Raw genomic sequence first — 22,002 nt, 5'->3', positions numbered from 1 at the left:
TGTTTATTGCGAACCGAGCGTAGGTGTTCTGCAAAGCGGTCCCCGAGCCTCCGCTTGGTTTCCCCGATGTCGAGGAAGCCACACCGGGTACAGCGGATGCAGTATACCACATTGGCAGAGTGCAGGTGAACATCTGCTTGATGTGGAAAGTCTTCGTGGGGCCTGGGATGGGGGTGAGGGAGGAGGAACGGGGGCAGGTACGGGGGCAGGTGTAGCACTTCCTGCGGTTGCAGGGAAAAGTGCCGGGTGTGGTGGAGCTGGAGGGGAGTGTGGAGCGGACAAGGGAGTCACGGAGAGAGTTGTCCCTCCAGAAAGCAGATAAGGGTGGGGAGGGAAAGATGTCTTTGGTGGTGGGGTCGGATTGCAGATGGCGGAAGTGTCGGAGGATGATGCGTTGGATCTTCCCACCCACCTTCCTGCAAAAATGCTATCCCCTATTCCCAATTCCTTCGCCTCTGCCGCATCTGCTCCCAGGATGAGGTATTCCACTCCCGTACATCTCAGTTGTCCTCGTTTTTCAAGGACCGTAACTTCCCCCCCTCGGTGGTCGAGAACGCCCTCAACCATGTCTCCCACATCTCCCGCACCTCATCCCTCACACCCCGTCCACGCAATAAGAACCAAAAAAGAATCCCCCTCGTCCTCACGTACCACCCCACCAACCTCCGGTCCAACGCATCATCCTCCGACACTTCCGCCATCTGCAATCCAACCTCATCCCGCCCCCTTGACCTGTCCGTCCTCCCTGGACTGACCTATCCCCTTCCTAACTCCCTACCTACACTCACCTTTACTGGCTCCATCCCCGCCTCTTCGACCTGTTTGTTTCCTCTCCACCCATCCTCTCCTCTATCCCTCTTCTATCCGCCTCCCACTCTCTCCCTATTTATTTCAGAACCCCCTTCCCCTCCCCCTCCCCCTCCCCCTTTTCTGATGAAGGGTCTAGGCCCGAAACGTCAGCCTCTCTGCTCCTATGATGCTGCTTGGCCTGCTGTGTTCATCCAGCCCTGCACCTTGTTGTCTCTGGTTTAAAGCGTATTTATTTCAATGCACCAGGCCTGACTGGTAAGGCAGATGAGCTCAGGGCATGGATTGACTCTGGGGAATGGGATATTATAGCCATAACAGAAACTTAGCTGAGAGAAGGACAGGACTGGCAGCTCAATGTTCCAGGATACAGAAGCTACAGGTGTAACAAAAGTACAAGTAAGTGAGGAGGGGGTGTTGCCCTTTTGATAAGGGAGGGCATAACAACAGTACTTAGAGAGGATATTCTTAAGGAGTCATCAAATGAAGCCATATTGTTAGAACTTAGAAACAAGAAGGGGATTATAGACCCCGAAATAGCCAGCAAGTACTAGAGGAGCAGAGAGATTGCAGATACCTGTAGGAATAATAGAGTCGTGTTGATTGGAGATTTTAGTTTCCCCTGGATTGACTGGGCCACCCAGAGTGTAAAAAGCACAGATGGGGTGGAATTTGTCAAATGTGCCCAAGAAAGTTTTCTAAATCAATATGTAGAGGACTCTACTCAGGAGGGTGCAACACTGGACCTCCTCTTAGGAAATGAGGTCGGGCAAGTGACTAAAAGTGTCAGTGGGTGCTTTGGGTCCAGTGACCATAACTCTCTTAGTTTTAACATAGTTATGGAAAAAGACTGGACAGGTCCACAGGTTAAAGGTGTTAAACTGGAGCAGGGCCAATTTTAGGGGCCATTAGGCAGGATCTAGCAGAGGTCAACTGGGCAAGTCAGTTTCAAGGAAAAGGAACGACTGGCAAATGGGAGGCTTTTAACAGTGTGATATCAAGAGTCCAGGGACAGAATGTCCCTGTTAGGGTGAAGGGAAAAGCTGGCAGGTTTAGGTATCCCTGGCTGGTGAGGGATATTGAGGCTCTAGTCAGGAAAAAGAAGGCGGCATATGTTGGGTTTAACCTATCGAGCTCGAGTGATTTCCTAAATGACAATAAGTAAATGATCAGACTTATGAGGGAAATCAGAAAAGCAAAAACAGGGTATAAGATGGATTTGGCAGATAAGGTTAAAGATAATCCCAAGAGGTTCTATAGCTACATTAAGAGTAAAATGGTGGCTAGGGAGAGAATAGGTCCCTTTAATGATCAGCGTGGCCTTCAATGTGTGCAGCCACAGGAGATGGGGGAGATTTTTAATGAATATTTCTCCTCAGTGTTTACTGAGGAGAGAATCATGGATGCTAAGGTAACAAGGGAAACAAAGTGGGATTGTTTTGGACCACATACACATTACCAGAGAGGTGGTGTTTGGAGCCTTAAAGCGCATTAAGGTGGATGAATCCCCTGGGCCTGATCAAGTCCATCCTCAGATGTTGTCAGACGCTAGGGAAGAAGTTGCAGAGGCCCTTGCAGAGATGGTGAAGCTCCAGAAGACATTGTTCCATTGCTTAAGAAAGACAAGCCAGGGAACTACCAGCCAGTCAGCCTGACATCAGTGGTAGGTAAATTAATGGAGAGGATATGGAGGGTCAGGATCAACCAATATTTGGATAGTCAAGGTCTAATTAGGGATAGTCAGTATGGATTTGTGCATAGGAAGTCATGTTTGATGAATCTTTTAAAGTTTTTCAAAGAGGTAACCAAGAGGATGGTAGGGCAGTGGATGTTGTCTATATGGACTTTAGTAAGGCCTTTGGCAAGGTCCCACACTGCAGGCTAGTCATGAAAATTAGGTCACATGGGCTCGATTGTAGGAAGCATTGTAAGTGATGGTTGAAGGTGTTTCTCGGATTGGAGGCCTGTGCCTAATGGTGTGTCACAGGGGTCAGTGCTGAGACCTTGTTATTTGTTATTTACATAAATGATCTGGATGTAAATGTACAAGGCATGATACAAAATTAGGAGGTATCATTGATACTGATGAGGAAGTGGGCTGAGGATTGGCAAACGCTATTCAATACAGATAAGTGTGAGGTGTTGCACTTTGGAAACTCAAACCAAGGTAGGACTTATACAGTAAATGGTAAGATCCTGAGCAGTGTTGTGGAACAGAGGAACCTACTAGAAGTACAAGTACATAGTTTATTGAAAGCAGCATCACAGGTGAACAGGATGGTGAAGCATGCTACCCTTCATCGATCAAGGCATTGAGTTGGGATGTTATGTTACAGTTGTATAAGTCATTGGTGTGGTCACATGTGGAGTACACTGTACAGTTTTGGTCACCCCATTATAGGAAAGACATAGTAAAACTGGAAAGTATGCAAAGAAGATTTACGAGGATGTTGCCAGGGCCCGAGTTATTGGTAGAGGTTAGCCTGGATTGGACTTTATTCCTTGGAACTTAGGAGAATGAGGGGTGACCTTATTGAGGTGTATAAAATCATGAGGGGCATAGATAAGACGAATGCATATAGTCTTTTTCCCAGGGATGGGGAATTGAAAACTGGAGAGCATAGGTTTACGGTGAGAGGGGATAGATTTCTGACGGACCTGAGGGGCAACCTCTTCTCGCAGAGAGTGGTGCGTATATAGAATTGGCTAGGTATATGGATGGGAAAGGTTTAGGGGGATATGGACCAATTGCGGACAATTGGAGCTAGCTGAGTGGGCACCGTGGTCAGCACGGACCAGTTTAGGCCAAAGGGTCTGTATTCATGAGTGTTATTCTAGGACTCTGCGTGGGCAAAAATTTGGCAGCTGGACTGCGCGATGGGAATAACTGAATCAGGAACAATAGAAAAGCACAATACAATTAAATGGAAAGAGACAGCAGAATGCAGTACAGAGGGATCTGGATATCCTCGTACATGTATCACAAAAGGTTAGCATGCAGTGTAAGTAATTAGGAAGTCAAATAGAATTAAGGCATTTATTTTAAGTGAGACAGGATAAAAGCAGGGATGTCTTGTCACAACTCCTCACAACACTTCTTACAACTCTTGTTACATTGGTGAGACTACACATGGAACACTGTGTTCAGTTCTGGTTTCCTTAGTTAAGGAGGGATATATTCGCTTTGGAACTGTTCAGAGAAGGCTGATTCTGAAGATGAAGGGTTGTCTTAGGAAAGCTTGTGTAGATTGGGCTTATATTCATTGGAGTTTAGAAGAGTGGGTTCGTTTTATTGTAACATATTATTCTGAGGGGGGCATGACAGAGTACATGTGGAGAAGTTGTTTCCCCTCACAGAGAAGTCTAGAACTACAGGGCATAATTTAAAAATAAGGCCCATTCCATTTAAAATGGAGATGAGGAGTTTCTTTTCTCAAAAGGCTTTAGAATTCTTTGCAGAGTCACCAGTGGAGCTTGGACCATTGAATATATTTAAGACAGCATGAGAAAGATTTCAGATTTACAAAGAATTAAGGGTTATGGGAGTCAGGCCAGAAAGTGGAGATTAGGATGAATCTGATTAGCCGTGATCTTATTGAATGGCAGAATTGCTCTGCAGAACTCCTATTTCTTATGATCTTAGGTGAGTACAATTATAGCTTTCAAAAGAAATTAGATAACTACCTGAAGATATTCAGGGCAAAAAGGTGGCAGGTTGAAAATATCCCAGAGGATTGGAAAACTGCCAAGGTGAAGACAAGAAACAGGTAACTATAGAACATAGAACAGTACAGCACAGTACAGGCCCTTCAGCCCACGATGTTGTGCCGAACTTTTACCCTAATCCTAAGGTCTATCTAACCTCCAACTCTACCTTATACTATCATCCATATGCCTATCTCGTAGCCGTTTAAATGTCCCTAATGAGGCCGACTCCACTACCCTCTCCGGCAATGCATTCCACGCCCCGACCACTCTCTGAGTAAAGAACCTACCTCTGACGACTCCCCTATATCTACCTCCACTCCACTTTAAAACTATGCCCCCTCGTAATAGCTACCTCCACCCTAGGAAAAAGTCTCTGGCTGTCCACTCTACCTATACCTCTGATCATTTTGTACACCTCCATCAAGTCACCTCTCATCCTTCGTTGTTCTAAAGAGAAAAGCCCTAGCTCTCTCAACCTTTCCTCGTAAGACCTTCCCTCTATTTCCCACAAAACAGAAATTGCTGGAGAAACTCAGCAGGTCTGGCAGTATCTGTGGACAGAAAGCATAGTTAACATTTTGAATCCAGCTACCCTTCTTCAGAACTAATAGTAGCTAGGAAAAGGAGGTATGTATTCTGAAAAAGGGCGTGGGGGAAGCACGGGTAAAGGAGTAAGTGATAGGTGAAGATTGAGCCCATTAGGCAAGAAAGACAGTCAGGCAGATGAAGAAATGGATAATGGTAAGCCAGGGAAAAAGAAAAGCTGCTAATATGGACCGTAAGTGCATGAAAATGGGTTAGTTGTGCTGAAAGCAGCCATGTGATGAGAGGGCCTGAGTTTTTTGCGTTGGATAAAGATCATGGAAGAACATGTTCATGCCCTAAAGTTATTGAACTCAATATTGAGTTCTGTGGGGCCACAGGGTCCCCAAGCGGAAAATGAGATAAGATGGCCTAACTATGTACCAGTTAGCTTAACATCTGTTATTGTGAACATATTCAAGTTTATTATAAAAGATGCAAGGGCTGAACATTTAGAAATGCTTAATAAAATCAGGCAATGTCAGCATAGTTTCATGAAGAGAATATCATGTCTAACAAATTTACCAGAACAAGTTGAGGAGCTAACAAGCAGGATAGATAAAGGGGAAACAATGGGTGTAATACATTTGGATTTTTAGAAGACGTTTGATAAGCTACTACACATAAAAGGCAACTTAATAAGAGAAAAATTCATGGTTGTATATTAGCAATGAACAGAGGATTGGTGAACTAATAGGGGAGATAGAGACTTGGAATAAGGGGGTGACATTTCAGGGTGGCAACCTGTAACTAGCAGTGTGTCACAGGGATCAGTGCTGTGGCCACAATTACTTACAATATATAATAATGACTTGGATGAAGAAAATGATTGTGCTGTAGGCAAGTTTATGAATGGCACAGAGTTTGCAAACAGATATTGGCAGGTTAAGTCAGTGGGCAAAACTTTGGCACATATATTAGAAGATGAGGAAACGCAAGGTTATGCATTTTGGCATGAAGGTAGAGAAGCTGAATATTATTTAAAATGAAAGACTGCAGCAAACTTCAGAACTGAATCCTCATCCATGAATCACAAAAAGCTAGCATCCAAGTTCAGTGAGTATTAGGGAAGATAAATGGAATGTTGGCCTTTATTTCAGATGGAACAAAATATAAAAGCAGGGAGATTTTGCTAAAACTGTACAAACATTATTCTGACATAATATATTTTTGGGCCCTATATCCAAAGAAAAATATACTGGCATTGGAGGCAGTCCAAAGATGGTTCACTAGGTTGATACCAAGTATGGACGGACTGTCTTATAAGGATAGGTTGAGTAGATTGGGCCTGCACTCAGTGGAATACAGAAGAATGAGAGGTGACCTTATTAAACATACCAGATGCTTAGAGGACTGGACAAAGTAGATGCGGAAAGGTTGTTTCCCCTCGTGGGAGAGTCTAATATCAGGAAGTATCATCTCAAATTAAGGGGTCACACATTTAAAGCATAGAAATAAGGAAGAATTTCTTCTCTGAGGTCATGCATCAGTGGAATTCTTTCCCACTGAGGGCTGTTGAGGCTGAGTCATTAAGTTATCATCAAGGCAGAGACAGATTTTTAACCAGTAAGGAAATTGAGGGTTATGGGAAAAATGCAAGGAAATGGAGCTAAGGATTATCAGATCAGCCATGATCTCACTGAACGTTCGAGCAGACTCGACAGGCTGAATTGACCTACTTCTGCTCCTATATCTTATGGGACTATCAGATTGTCCTGCACAGAGCAGATAAGGAACAATTGGATGCATGCCCTCCTTCTTTGTTGTAAACATTCGATATTACTATAATTTTTAGGTGCATTGGGAGAAAGATAAATAACTCCAAACTATGGACACTTTCCTACCAACTAGAATTACAAGCTTTTCTGCAACTATTTTCACTCTTTTGAAAAAGTGTGAAGTGATTTCATTTTGGAAGGTCGAATTTGAATGCAGAAGACAGGGTTAATGGCAGGATTCTCGCAGTGTGGAGGAACAGAGGGATCTTGGGTTCCACATGCATAGATCACTCAAAGTTGCTACCCAAGTTGATAGGGTTGTAAAGAAGGCGTACGGTGTGTTGGCTTTCATTGGCAGGGGAATTGAGTTTAAGAGCCATGAGGTTATGCTGCAGCTCTATAAAACTTTGGTTAGACCACACTTGGAATATTGTGTTCAGTTCTGGTCACCTCATCATAGGAAAGACGTGGAAGCTTTAGAGGGTGCAGAGAAGATTTACCAGGATTCTGCCTGGACTGGAGGGCAGGTCTTATGAGGAAAGGTTGAGGGAACTAGGGTTTTTTTCATTAGATAGAGTGGATAGTCAGAGAGTTCTTCCCAGGGTGGAAATGACTATTACAAGGGGGCATAACTTTAAGGTGATTGAAAGAAGGTACAGGGGAGATGTCAGAGGTAGGTTCTTCACACAGAGAGTGGTGGGCATGTGGAATGCGCTGCTGGCAGTGGTAGTGGAGTCAGATACTTTAGAGACTTTTAAGCGACTCTTGGATTGGCACATGGAGGATAGTAAAATGTAGGGTATGCAGAGTAGATTGATCTTAGTAGGATAAATAGGTTGGCACAACATCGTGGCCCGAAGAGCCTGTACTGTGGTGTACTGTTCTATATTCTATGTTAGGCCATCAGTGTGTCTTTTTTGAGGTTCATGGGTCCTACTTAGGTGCAGCACGGTGGCTCAGTGATTAGCACTGCTACCTCACAGGGCCAGGGACCCGGGTTCGATTCCAGCAACTGTCTGTGTGGAGTTTGCACATTCTCCCCGTGTCTGCGTGGATTTCCTCCGGTTTCCTCCCACAGTCCAACGATGTGCAGGGTAGGTGGATTGGCCATGCTAAATTGTCCATAGTGCCCAGGGATCTTTGGGTTAGACATGGGAAATCAAGGGTATGGAAACGGGTCCACCTTCAGAAATCACCTGGTCTGGATGGACTACGCCTCAAAGTTTTGAAGGAGATTGCAGAGGCATTGGTGATGACCTTTCAGGAACCACTGGAGTCAGGGAGGGTCCCAGAGGACTGGAAAATGGCTAATACAATAGGCTCTTCAGGAGGGGCGGTGTGGACTTGTTGGGCCAAATGGCCTGTTTCTACACTGTAGGGATTCTATGATTCTACTCACCTTCTAGCACCAGTTTTGGTAGGGTATTCTTCCAAAATCCACATCACAAATGAGGATAATTCTGCTCACACCTATCTCCACTTATGAGTACACAAGGTGGGGATAACAAGGGAAAACGTTGGCACCATCAACCCTACAGCAATAAAACCGACCATCATCCTTAAGTACTGCCTCTTCACCTAACCCTCAGAGGGACAGTCTAGTTACGGAGTATAAAATGTGAACTGCTGGTTTTGGTGGGGTGGTTACCATTTTGAAAATAAATAACACCAGTGGCTCAACTTAAATCTATGGCTTAGATCTTCCAGTTGTTGACTGCAATTTAAATTACCCACTTATTTTTTTACACTCAAGCCTAAACCAATGATGAACAAAGCCAGCAGACTCAGCGATAAGATGTAAGTCGCGAAGCCAGGCCTAATTTTTGTCCGGAACAAAAGTAATGCCTTTCAAGGCCTGTTCAATTCAATGACGCTCAGATTTTAAAAGGATCTGTTAAACCCAGACAATACTCACCACTCCCCACCAACGATGTGCACTAACCCTCAGTCAACATCACAATGATCACCCTACCTTCACCTCATGACAATGTTTCCCCTCTCCCAGCTCATCCCCATCCACACCCTTCACTTATTTCCCCAACAATGCTGACTCTTCAAACATCAGGTGGAGAAGAGTGAAGGTTTCATTCATGCGAATATATTACCCCCAACACCATTTTCCACAGTAGCCTTTGACATTGCATTGTATCAAATTCCTTGAAATCTAAGTACAGTACATTTATCCACTGCACACATTACTTCCTCAAAGAATGCCATTAAGTTGGTTAAACATCACTTCCCTTTCACAAAGCTATGACGATTTTGCCTGATTACCTTGAATTTTTCTAACTGCCTTAAGTAATATTGTTAATAATAACAACTTCTAACATCTTTCTTCTGATAGATGTTAAGCTACTGTCCATAGTTTCCTATTTTCTGTCCCTTTCAAGGGAGGTCATGCCTGACATCATTGCAAAATAACTGCAAGAAACTCTAGCACCATCTTATTTTTGATTTTCTGTAATTATCTCTCTGCCTCGGTTAATCGGATCATAGTCATCCCTTGACTTGCTAGTCAGCTGTTGACACTTTACTCACACCATTTGACACTTTTGATCACCTGCAAAGACTTGTTATTCAGCCTGTCGATGCTCTGCTCACCATTTATACTATCTTTTGACACTCTTAATTACCTGGAATTATCTTGCAATGATCTCTCTGCCTATAAATTCTGCGCTTGTGCACTTCCCTCCACTTCACCTGATGAAGGAGCAGCACTCCCAAAACTTGTGAATTCAAATAAACCTGTTGGATTATAACCTGATGTTGTGTGACTTCTGACTTTGTCTACCCAGTCCAACATCAGCACTTCCACATCATCACAAAGGACAAGGTGCTAGGGAAGCTAAGAGTTATCCACCTTCAGGAATCACCTGGTCCGGATGGACAACGCCTCAAAGTTTCGAAGAAGATTGCAGAGGCATTGGTGATGATCTTTCAGGAACCACTGGAGTCAGGGAGGATCCCAGAGGACTGGAAAATGGCTAATACAACACAGAGGCAGAAGACAGACAACAATAGGCTGGTCAGGCCTGGCCTTGATCATTAGTAAGACCATGGAGTTCATTATGAAGGATGAAATTGCAGAGTACTTGGAAGGGCATGGTACAATTGGACTGAGTCAGCGTAGTTTCATCAAGGGAGGTCATGCCTGACAACTCTGTTAGAATCCTTTGAGGAGATAACGAGCAAGTTAGACAAAGGAGAACCAGCAGATATGATCTGTTTGGATTTCCAAAAGTGCTGCACAGGAGGCTGCTGAATTAGAGCCCATGGTGTTGGGACAAGGTACTGGCATGGACAGAGGATTGGCCGAGTGGCAGAAGGCAGAGATTGGGGATAAAGGGGTCTTTTTCAGGGCATCATCCAATGAATAATGGAGCTCCACAGGGGTTGGCGTTATGACCACAGCTACTCATGTTATACATTAACAATCTGGATGAAGGAATTGAGGACACTACTGCTACGTTTGCAGATGAAACAAAAAGAGGTGGTGTCGGGAAAAGCAGGGAGGTTGAAGAAAGACTTGAACAGGCTAACAGAGCAGCAAAAAACTGGCAGACAGAATAGAATTTTTAAAAAATGGAAGAACAGAGGGGTAGACTATTTTCTAAATGAGAAAAAGCTGCGTAATTCTGAAACACAAAGGGACTTGGGAGTTCTAGTTCAGTATTCTCTTTAGGTTAACATGCAGGTTCAGTTGGCAGCTAGGAAGGCAAATACAATGTTAGCATTCATTTCAAAAGAGCTTTAAACACAAGAGCAGAGATATACTGCTGTGACATTTGGAATATGGAGAGTAGTTTTGAGGGAGATGCGCTGGTCTTAAAAGGGGTCCACAGGAGGTTTACAAGAATGATCTGAGGGAATGAAAGGCTTGTCATATGAGCAGCAGTTCAGGACTTTGGGCTTGTACTTGATGGAAGCAAGAAAGATATGGGGGGAATCTCATTGAAGTTTACAGAATACTGAGCGTGAGATAACTCTATAGTAGCTAATATCCTGTCACCAAGTCACCCTTTATTTACATCTGGTGGAGAGCCCCTGACATTGATCCAGCTTCCTCAGGGCCAGCTCTCAGACTGAACAGAACCTCTGACATTCCTGTTTATACCCGTCAGCCAGGGCTCCCTGATTGAACCAGATTAATTGTGTTCAATTCTGGTCCCCACACTACCAGAAGGATGTGGTGGCTTTGGAGAGGGTACAGAAAAGGTTTACCAGGATGTTGCCTGGTATGGTGGGCATTAGCTATGAGGAGAGGTTGGAGAAACTTGGGTTGTTCTCACTGGAACGGGACAGAGGTCGAGGGGTGACCTGATAGAGGTCTACAAGATTATGAAGGGCATGGACAGACTGGATAGTCAGAAGCTTTTTCCCAGGGTGGAAGAGTCAGTTACCAGGGGCCGTGGGTTTAAGGTGTGAGGGGCAAGGTTTAAAGGTGACGTACGAGGCAAGTTTTTCACACAGAGGGTGGTGGGTGCCTGGAACATGCTGCTGGGGGAGGTAGTGGAAGCAGATACTATAGTGACATTTAAAGGGCGTCTTGAGAAATATATGAATAGGATGGGAATAGAGGGATACGGTCCCCAGAAGGGTAGGGGGTTTTAGATGTGATGGGCAGCATATCGGTGCAGGCTTGGAGAGCCAAAGAGCCTGTTCCTGTTCTGTAATTTTCTTTGTTCTTTTTCTAATAGCCCCATTCAGGGAATTCATATTCTATGAGGTCCACTTGGCTGACCTCATTACAATCACTGTATCCCTTCCTCTCCGAATCTGAGGACATAGGCCAATTCTTTTTCTTGTAGTTCCTCCGAGGGCATTTTAGCACTGGGTCAGGATCCTCCAATTCTGCCTCTATTACGGGAAGCATGTAACACATGCTGGCTTGCCTCTTTCGCCCACAGCGTCTCAGAAGGAATTAATTCTCCTGTTCAGGCGGCAAAGGCATTGAGGCAGCGACATCTGTCGAATCCATCTCAGATTCAGAGGTATCTTCAATGCTTGACGGAGATGGAGAACCCACAGGTTCCAGAACAATCAGAAAGGCAGTCAAAGGGCCGGGCATGGTTTTGCTCCCGTTTGCGAGTTTGCAGCTTTCATGTGGTCCATGTGTTCATTCAGGATTGTTGGTTGAAGTTTATACGTCACTGGACCTGACCTCGCGTCAACCATGCCTCTTACCCATGCAGGGCCGTTCCTGCGGTTCCTACACTAAACTTCCTCCCCAAAGTAAACTGTCTCTCACTCAGTGAAATCTTGTGTCCTGTGTCAGTGCTCCTGATGCCATTTCACTCTCCTCCCCGCCCCCATCCAATGCCAGTCGGAGAACAAATTTAATCTGGTACGGAGTCTTCTCCCCATTAGTAACTCTCCTGGAGCTATCACTGTAGTTGCATTAGTGGTGGTCCTATAATCAAATAGGAACCGGAACAATTTGGTGCCTGGTGAAGCTGTAGATTGTTCCTTTAAGTTTGCCTTCAAAAGGCTGGGCTGCTTTTTCTGCCAGATCATTGGATGATGTATAGTATGGAGGTGTCCTTATATGATGAATACCATTCGACTTTACAAAATTCTCAAATTCCCTGCTGGTAAACGATGGCCCATTGTCTGTGACCAACACTTCCAAGAGTTCGTGTATTGCAAAAGATATGTACAGTTTTTCTATCATCATCTTCGTGTTTGACGAATATACTCCATGCACGTCCAGTCACTTTCAGTGAGTGTCCACAATGACTAAGAACATTGAGCTCATGAAAGAAGCATAGTCAGCAAGCAACCCAGTCCAGAGTTTACCGGCCATTCCCACAAATGTGGGGGGACTGCTGGCAGTAATTTTTGTCCTTGTTGGCACTCTGGGCACTACCCATGCCACCCACTCCCCAAATAGTGCAGCTATGTCTGCATCCAATCCTCGCCAGCAAACATAACCTCTCATCAACACCTTCATTTTGGAAACGCCTGGATGACCCTGGCGGAGTTTGGCCAGTATCTGGTGGCAACCTTTGCTGGGGGCAATCACTCTAGCTCTTCAGAATAATATGCCATCCTCTACTGTGAGCTGGTCTCTCTGGGTCCAAAAGTTTTCATTTCTGGTTGTGATGGTCCTTCGGTTTTCCCCATCTCCATCAGCTGTTTCAGTTTTGCTATGATCAGATCTTTCTGCATCCAAAGTTTGATATTGTTAGATGTGACTGGAAGTGTGTCCAGAAAATTTAAAACCATTATGAACTCTTCCAGTGGCAGTACCGCCTGAGGTGTATCTGCCAGTGGAAGGCTCAGTGCATCCACATTTGCTACTTGGTCTCCCAGGCAGTGTTCCTACTTGTAATTATACGCAAATAGTATAATAGCCCACAGCTAAGTTTGGCCTGAAGCTATGAACAGCACTGCCTTGTCCTCTAAGTAGACACAGCAGGGGTTGTGGTCCATTATAATTACAAATTTACATCATAACAATGGTGGAACTTCCTGACTGCAAAGATGACCATCAAGCATTCCTTCTCTATCTGGGCATATTTACACTCTACATTAGCGAAAGTCCAGGATGCATACATTATTGGGCATTCTTCTCCATTGAGCCACCTATGAGCTAATACTACCTGATACCCGTAAGAGGAGGCATTGCATGCGAATACTAGATCTTGCTTGGGATCACGGTGTGCCAACACCTTACGGGATGATAGCTGTTTCTTCACTTCCCTGAAAGCTATGGTTTGGCCACATGACCTTTCCAAGTCTGACCCTTTTATAAGAATTGATGTAAAGATGCCAGGTTATGTATTGTAATTAAATCAGCCCAAGAACTAAGCTCTGTACAGACATGGGAGTGGGGGCACCTTTGATCATCTTCACTTTATCTTCTAATGGGGGTAACCAGTCTTGTCAACTCTGTAGCATTTTTCCATTCAAAGGCCTGGCTGGGAGAAACATTTAAGGTTTATGGCCAAGTTCTCCTTATTGGTCTTCCCTGTTATTAGCATGTCATCTAGCCAAATGGCCACCTGGGATAGACCTTGCAAAATGTTCCCCACCATCCGCTGAAAAATTTTACAGGTTGACGATACCCCAAATGGCAATCTCATATACTGGTACAAACCCTTATGGGTATTAATTGTAGTATACTTCTGAGAATCCTCATCTAACTGCATCTGCAAGTACACATGGCTCATGTGGACTGGTATGATGATTCCTTTGCTTTCCGGCCTTCTGATTTCTGCCTCTAATTTTGCCCCTAAGGCAAATGGCACTGGGTGGACTTTGCTGATTTGTGGAATTGCTTCCTGGTCAACATGCAACATGGCCTTGGCTCCTTTGACAGTCCCTAGAACTTCCTGAAAAACCTCTAGGTAGTAAATTAGAATATCACTCAGGCAGCCATTTTCTAATCGAGAAACATTGAACCAATTTCACCCCATCAAGCCTTTAATACATTTAATGGTAACTGAACCAGCTGCTTCTCAAAGCACCAGAACTGAAGTTGTCCCCAGTGTAGGTTCTCAATATAGCCGAGGTCTTGCACAAACGTAAAGCAGCAAAGCGAATTTTGTTAAAGACTGATTCTGCAATCACTAAAATGGCCACGTTAAGTATCAACCATGATCAGCGTGGACTAGTCGGACCAAAAGGTCTGTTTCCATGCCGAATTACTCTATGACTTCAGCAAGAACCGGGTGACCATTTAACCAGATGTTTATTCTGATTGGTTCGGATTTGGATGTTGCTAAGCAATTTAACTGTTCCAAATCAAATGTAGGTGAATCTCCCAAGGTGTGCACTCTTCTGGACACCAGCCTATAATTTGTCTTATTCCATTTGGGTCTAGTGATACTCTTTCGCTGTCTCAAGTCCGCATACGAGCAGCAATTACAGTGGCTTGCTGGCCAGATCCTGAAGAAAATTTTAATCGTTTGACTGGGGCTTGCCTTTGTTTTGGGGTTTTGTTGTAGGCTGATCTAGAGTCCCTCTGTTCACAAAATGTCCTGAGTGAGGCTATGAAATTGCCCTCACTCAAGTGGTGCTCCCCAAGCTCAGTCAGACTGGCAACGGTGTCCATTTCCATCCGAATACTCTGCAACGCAAATGCTCCAGTTGCTGTATTTTCCAATGACAAAGCCATTGTACTGCCTGTTTGAGGTCCAGTTGAGCTTCAGCTAGTAGGTGCTTTTATATGGTTATGTCATTAATCCCACATACCAAATGGTCTCTCAGCATCTCATTAAAGGTTAAACAACAGTTACATGCCTCTGCCAGCCATCTTAATCTAGTCAAATATCCTGACACAGATTGCCCTGGTTCTGGAATTGCTCCCAAGTAAAACCAATAGCATCTCCGAATTAGAAGAGGCTTAGAGGGAAAGTTAGGTTCCTAATAACTGATAAAGCTGCAGGTCCATAAACTGTCAGGAGAATTACTCATTGCTTTTTATCTGACCCAATGTCATTTGCCAGGAAAAAAATAACACATCCCTTCCACACACTGGACCCAGTCTTCGATGGGAGGTCGAGTGAGTCAAATTTACTAAATAACAGCACAATGCCAGAAATGCTTACTCCTACTCAAAAGGGTTACTGTGGAGAAGGATATGATAGACTGAGAACGTGGAGAAATAAATAGCAACATTCTTGAAAATCATCCAAGTTACAGAGGTGGTGGTGCTGGATGTCTTAAAATGCATAAAAGTGAATATATCCCCGGACCTGATCAGGTGTACCCTAGAACTCTGTGGGAAGCTGGGGAAGTGATTGCTGGGCCCTTTGCTGACATATTTGCATCATTGATAGCCATACTTGAGGTGCCGGAAGAATGGAGGTTGGCTAACATGGTGCCACCATTTGAGAAAGGTGGCAAGGAAAAGCCGGGGAACCACAGACTAGTACGCCTAACATCAGTGGTAGGCAAGTTGTTGGAAGGTATCCTGAGGAACAGGATGTATTTGAAAACAGATGGTCAACGTGGCTTTGTGCGTGGGAAATTGTGTCTCACTAACTTGATTTTTTGAAGCAGAGATAGTAGGAACTGCAGATGCTGGAGAATCCGAGACAACAAGGTGCAGAGCTGGATGAACACAGCAGGCCAAGCAGCATCATAGGAGCAGAAAGGCTGACGTTTCGGGCCTAGTTTTTTTTGAAGTAGCAAATTGATGAGGACAGAGTGGTGGACGTGATCTATATGGACCTCAGTAAGGCATTCGACAAGGTTCCTCATGATAGACTGGTTAGCAAGGTAGGATCACATGGAATACAGAGAGGACTAGCCATTTGGATACAGAACTGGCTTGAAGGTAGTAGACAGAGGGTGGTGGTGGAGGGTTGCTTTTCAGACTGGAGGCCTGTGACCAGTGGTGTGCCACAAGGATCCATGCTGGGTCCACTGCTTTTTGTCATTTAAATAAATGATTTGGATGTGAACTTAGGAAGTGTGATTAGTAAGTTTGCAGATGACACCAACATTGGAGGTGTAGTGGACAGCAAAGGAGGTTACCTCAAGAGTACAACGGGACCTTGATCAGATGGGCCAGTGGGCTGAGGGGTGGCACATGGAGTTTAATTTAGATCAACGTGAAGTGCTGCAGCTTGGACAGGCAAATCAGGGCAGGATTTATACATTTAATGGTAGGGACCTGGGGAGTGTTGCTGAACAAAGAGACCTTGGAGCCGGTTCATAGTTCCTTAAAAGTGGAGTCACAGGTATTGTAGAGTCCCTACAGTGTGGAAACAGGCCCATCCCCCTATAACTCGCCCAATCTACACATCCCTCAACACCATGGGCAATCTTCCATGGCCAATCCACCTAGCCTGCACATTTTTGGACTGTGGGAGGAAACCGGAGCACCCGGAGGAAACCCACGCAGACACAGGGAGAATGTACAAACTCCACACAGACAGTTGCCCAAGGGTGGAAATCGAACCTGGGTCCCTGGCACTGTCAGGCAGCAGTGCTAGCCACTGAGCCACCATGCCGCCCCAGGTAGACAGGATAGTGAAGACGACATTTGGTATTCTTTCGTTTATTGGTCAATGCACTGAGTATAGGAATTGGGAGGTCATGTAGAGACTGTGCAGGACATTGGACAGACCACTTTTGGAATACTGTGTGCAATTCTGATCTCCCTGATATAGGAAGGATGTTGTGAAACTTGAAAGGGTTTAGAAAAGAATTACAAAGATGTTTCCAGGGTTGGAGGACTTGAGCCAAAGGGAGAGGCTGAATAGGCTGGGACTATTTTCCCTGGAGCATCCAAGGCCAAGGGGTGACTTTATAGAAGTTTATAAAATCATGAAGGGCATGGATGGGGTGAATAGCGTAGGTGGGGGGAGTCCAAAACAGGGGGGGGCATAGGTTTAAAGTGAGAGAGGAAAAATTTTGAAGGAACCTAAGGGGCAATGTTTTCACGCAGATGGTATAGAATGAGCTGCCAGAGGAAGGGGTAGTGGTGGTACAATTGCAACATTTAACAGACATCTGGATAGGTATATGAATAGAAAGGATTGAAAGAGATATGGGCAAATCTGGCAAATGGGACTAGAATAATTTAGAATATCTGGTTGGCAGGGATGAGGTGGACTAAAGGATCTGTTTCCATGCTATACAGCTCTATAATCTATAACTGTTGAGAGTGAATTTCTTCGTCACTGAAATAACTCCACAGAGGCCAGTAACCTGTCAAGTCACCCTTTATTTACATGTGGAGAGTCCTTGACACTGATCCAATTTCCTTAGAGCCAGTTGTCAGAGTGAACAGAACTTCTGACACTCCTGTTTATGTCTGTCAGCCAGGGCTCCCTGATTGGACCAAAATAACAGCCCCAATCAGGAAATTCATATTCTATGAGGATCACTGGCTGAAGTTATTATAATCACTACAGCGAGGCCTGAATATAGCGGGTGTGGAGAAGATATTTCCACTAGGAGAAGAGACTAAGACCCGAGCATATAGCCTCAGTGAATGGACAACCCTTTAGAACGGAGAAGGAAATTTCTTCAGCAAAAAGGTTGTTCATCTATAGAATTCATTGCTGCCGAAGGCTATGGAGGCCAAGTCATTGAGTGTATTTAAAACAGAGATAGATAGATAGATTCTTAATTAGTAAGGGAATCAAGGGTCACAGGGAGAAGTAGGAGAATGGGGTTGAGAAACATATCAGCCATGATGAAATGGCAGAGCAGCTTGAAGGGCTGAATGGCCTAATTCTGCTCCTGTGCCTTATGGTGTTAATATGGAGAAGTGTGAGGTTATCCATTTTGGTCAGAGGAATAGAATGACAATTTATCTAAAACGGACAGTAACTTCAGAGTACTTTGTTACAAAGGATCTATGTGTTCTCATGCATGAATCGCAGAAAACTAGTATGTACATACAGCAAGTAATAAGGAAAGCAAATGGCATTTATTGCTAAAGGAATAGAGTATAATAGTAGGGAAGTATTGCTACAACTGTGCAAAGCATTAATGAGACCGCAGCTGGAATGTTGCTTCCAATTTTGGTCCCCTTAATTGAGGACAGATGTAGTTGTATTGGAGGCAGTTCAAAGAAGATTCACAAGATTGATTCCAGAAATTAAGAGTTTGTCTTATGAACAAAGATTAAGCAATTTAGGCCTATACTTTCTGGAGTTTAGAAGAATGAAAGGAGATCAATTTGAGGTATAGAAGATGCTAAAGGGGATTGACAAAGTAATTGTAGAAAGGATGTGGGGCAATCTAGAATGAAAGGTCATAATTTTAGTTAAGGAGTAGCAGATTGAAAACAGATGGGGAGAAATTACTTCTCTCAAAAGGATCATGAATCTGTGGAATTCACCACCCGAGTGCAGTGTATGCTGGGACATTGAGTAAATGTGAGGAGGAGATGGACAGATTTTTAAATGGGAATAGGTTGAAGGGTTATTGAGAGTAGGCAGGAAAGTGAAGTTGAAGATGAGGTGAGATTGGCTATGATTGTATCATATGATGGAGCAGGTTCAAGGGTTCAATTACCTCCTAGTTCTTATGTTATGATGATATAGATAATATTAAGTTGGAAAATGATAAAAATCAGTCAATAATTAAGATCCCTGAATGGAAAAGGACAGATTTTAGGGGTCTAAAAGTTGAACTGGAGCAAGTTGATTGGAAATGCATTTTGGTGGATAAAACAGTAATGAGAAACGGGATAATTTCAAAAGAGAAATGAATACGGTGCAAGCTAGGTACACAGGCATGTGAAATAAATATGCAATATCTAAAGCCAGAGTAACTGAATGACTAAGGACATTGATGAGAAGAAAAGGAGGCAAATGATACATACCAGAATAATAACAGCAATAGAAATCAGGAAAGCCTCTCCTGCATTGGAGATGCTCAAGGCTGGAATAAGAAATGCTAAGAGGAATATGAAGAAAGGATGGTAGGCTGTGCTAGAACAAATAGTAAAATGTTCTTCAAGCATATTAATAGTAAAAGATTGGTGAAGGATTGAGTGGGGTCCATGTGGAACAAGCAAGGTAGGCCACTCACTGAAGCAAAGGATATGGCAGGGATACGAAATGAATATTTTGCTTCTGTCTTTACCAAATTAGAAAATGCTGACAATGGCCTTACTGAAAATGTGGGTATTGAACATCTGAGCTCAATAGTGATAAAGAGGAGGTGCTAAAATGGCTAGCAGCACTCCGCTTACAGAAGCTGCTAGATATAGGGTGCATTCTGGACAGCTGAAAAGTAAGGCAGTAAATTGCGGAGTTGTTGACAGAAATTTTCCAAGCCATTCTAAACAGAGAATTAGTCCTGTGTGTCTGAAGGATTGCAAATGTGCTACCATTGTTTAAGAAAGGGGCAAAGCATAACCCAGGAAATAACAGAATTGTCAGCTTTTCATCAAGAGGAGAAAAACCGATGGAGACCATAATATGGGGATAAGGTAAATATAGTGTCATAGAATTATACAGCACAGAAACAGACCCTTCAATCCAGCTCGTTTACGCCAACCAGATATCCTAAATAGGTGTAGTCCCATTTGCCAGCATTTGGCCCATATCCCTCCAAACCCTCTTTTTCATGTGTCCATTCAGATGCCTTCTAACCGGCAGTTCACTCCATACACGCACCACCTTCCGTGTGATGAAGTGCCCCTAGGCACTTTCCCCTCTCACCTTGGATCTATGCCCTCTAGTTTTGGACACCTCTACCCTGGGGAAAAAGACCTTGGCTATGCCATGTCCTTCAATCAAGTTTGTGAGACACCATTTCCTATGCACAGAGCCATGCTGATTATCTCTAATCCAGTCCTTTTCTTTCCAAATGCAACTAGATCCTGTCTCTCAGAATCTCTTCCAACAACGTACCCACCACTGACGTCAGGCTTACCGGTCTGTAGTTCCCTGGCTTTTCCTTGCATTCTTTCTTAAATGATGACATAACATTAGCCATCCTCCAGTTGTCTGGCACTTCACCTCCGGCTATTGATGAGAAAATTATCTCTGCTAGGGGCCCCACAATTTCTTCCCTAGCTTCCCACATTGTCCTTGGATACACTTGATCAGTTCCCAGGAAATTTTCTACCTTTATGCATTTTAAGACCTTCAGCATCTCTTCTTCTGTAATGTGGACTCTTTTCAAGACATCACTATTTATTTCCCCAAGTTCCTTAGCTTTCATGTCTTTCTCCACAGTTAATACTGATGAGAAATATTCGTTTAGCGTCTCATCCATCACCTGTGGTTCCACACATAGATGGCCTCGTTGCTCTTTAAGGAACCCTATTCTCTGCCTAGTTACTCTTTTGCCTTTAACATACATATAGAATCTTTCTGGATTCTCCTTAACCTTAAGCGCCAAAACTATCTCATGTCCCTTTTTGCCCTCCTGATTTCCCTCTTAAGCGTACTCCTACACCTCCCTATACTCAAGAAATTCATTTGATCCTAGCTGTCTATACCTGACCTATGCCTCCTTTTTCTTGACCAGAGCCTCAATATCTCTGGTTAACCAGTGTTCCCCACTCCTGCCAACTGTACCCTTCACACTAACAGGAACATGCTGTCCCTGAACACTGGCTCACTTTTGAAAGCCTCCCACTTGCCGGATGTCCCTTTGCCTGCAAACAGCCTCTCCCAACCAACTTTTGAAAGTCCCTGTCTCATATCATCAAAATCGGCCTGCTCCAATCTAGAACTTCAAATTGTGGGCCAGGCCTATCTTTTCCAATACTATTTTAAAACTATATGAGATATCCCCACATATTTTCTCCTCAATTTCCTGCTGACTACTGGGGGGCCTACACTAAATCCCATCAAAGAGATCACTCCTCTCCTTAATTCTCACACAGCTTCACTGGACAATCCCCCAAAAATATCCTCTCTATGCCATGTTTTCCCTACTCAAAAACACTACTCCCCCTTGTCTCTTGCCTTCGCTTCTATCCTTCCTACAGTATCTCTACCCTGAAACATTGAACTGCCAGTCCAGTCCATTCCTCAGCCATGTCTCTGTAATAGCCAAGATATCTCAGTTCCATATACCTATCCATGCCTTGAATTCATCTGCCTTACCTGTCAAGCCTCTTGCATTGAAATAAATGCATTTTAAATCATCAGTCTTCCCTCATTCCCTGCTATGCTCTTGCCTGCTTTGTTTATTTAACTTACTCATTTTAACTTCTGTAGCAGACTCAACCTCCTCTCTTGTCTCGCTACTGTTAACCAGCAAATAGCCATGTAGTATAACAGCTAAACTATCTTCATACCTTGCTCATGCTCTCCATGCCTCCTGCTATCACAATATTGGAGCTGCCCGTCATGATGGCTTGTGTTGCAAGACACACTGCTTTCAGGCCAGAGCCACAAATCATCTGACAACTCCATGCAGGCACCAGATATGGGATTCCCGAACTGACGCTAGCCTGACGAGCAGGATTCTGTCCTTGGCCTACAAAATGGTAGAAGAGATATAGTAGTAATGTTTCATATTATAAAGCATATCATTGTTACTACAAAAAAGAACAAGGGTATGTCTAATCAAAAGACACTGATGTTATTTTTTCTTGTATGTGAGATTTCATTTTGTTGTACAGATTTTACTGCTATTTTCCCCATATCTCCCAAAAGGTGTTAACATTTTGCTGGTTCTTCAAGCAGTTGGTTCACATCTATGAGCTTCTTAAATAAAAAAGGGTTCTGTTCTATTATGAGAGGGATCACAGTGGAGC

At 43.9% G+C, this 22,002-nt stretch overlaps 1 protein-coding gene across 2 annotated transcripts in view; it reads right to left on the bottom strand.

Moving 5' to 3' along the window:
• The window catches only part of acat2 (acetyl-CoA acetyltransferase 2), a 96,103-nt gene that overhangs the window by 48,835 nt on the left and 25,266 nt on the right, over positions 1-22,002 (bottom strand). For both annotated transcript variants that reach the window (XM_048601171.1, XM_048601170.1), the window contains exon 3: positions 21,541-21,722. In XM_048601171.1, coding sequence (XP_048457128.1) covers positions 21,541-21,722 — 182 coding nt within the window. The remainder of the gene's footprint in view (positions 1-21,540; positions 21,723-22,002) is intronic.

The sequence above is a fragment of the Rhincodon typus genome, chromosome 9 (assembly GCF_021869965.1).
Source record: "Rhincodon typus isolate 14 chromosome 9, sRhiTyp1.1, whole genome shotgun sequence".
Lineage (NCBI taxonomy): Eukaryota > Metazoa > Chordata > Chondrichthyes > Orectolobiformes > Rhincodontidae > Rhincodon > Rhincodon typus.
This window is presented reverse-complemented; position numbering and strand designations above follow the sequence as displayed.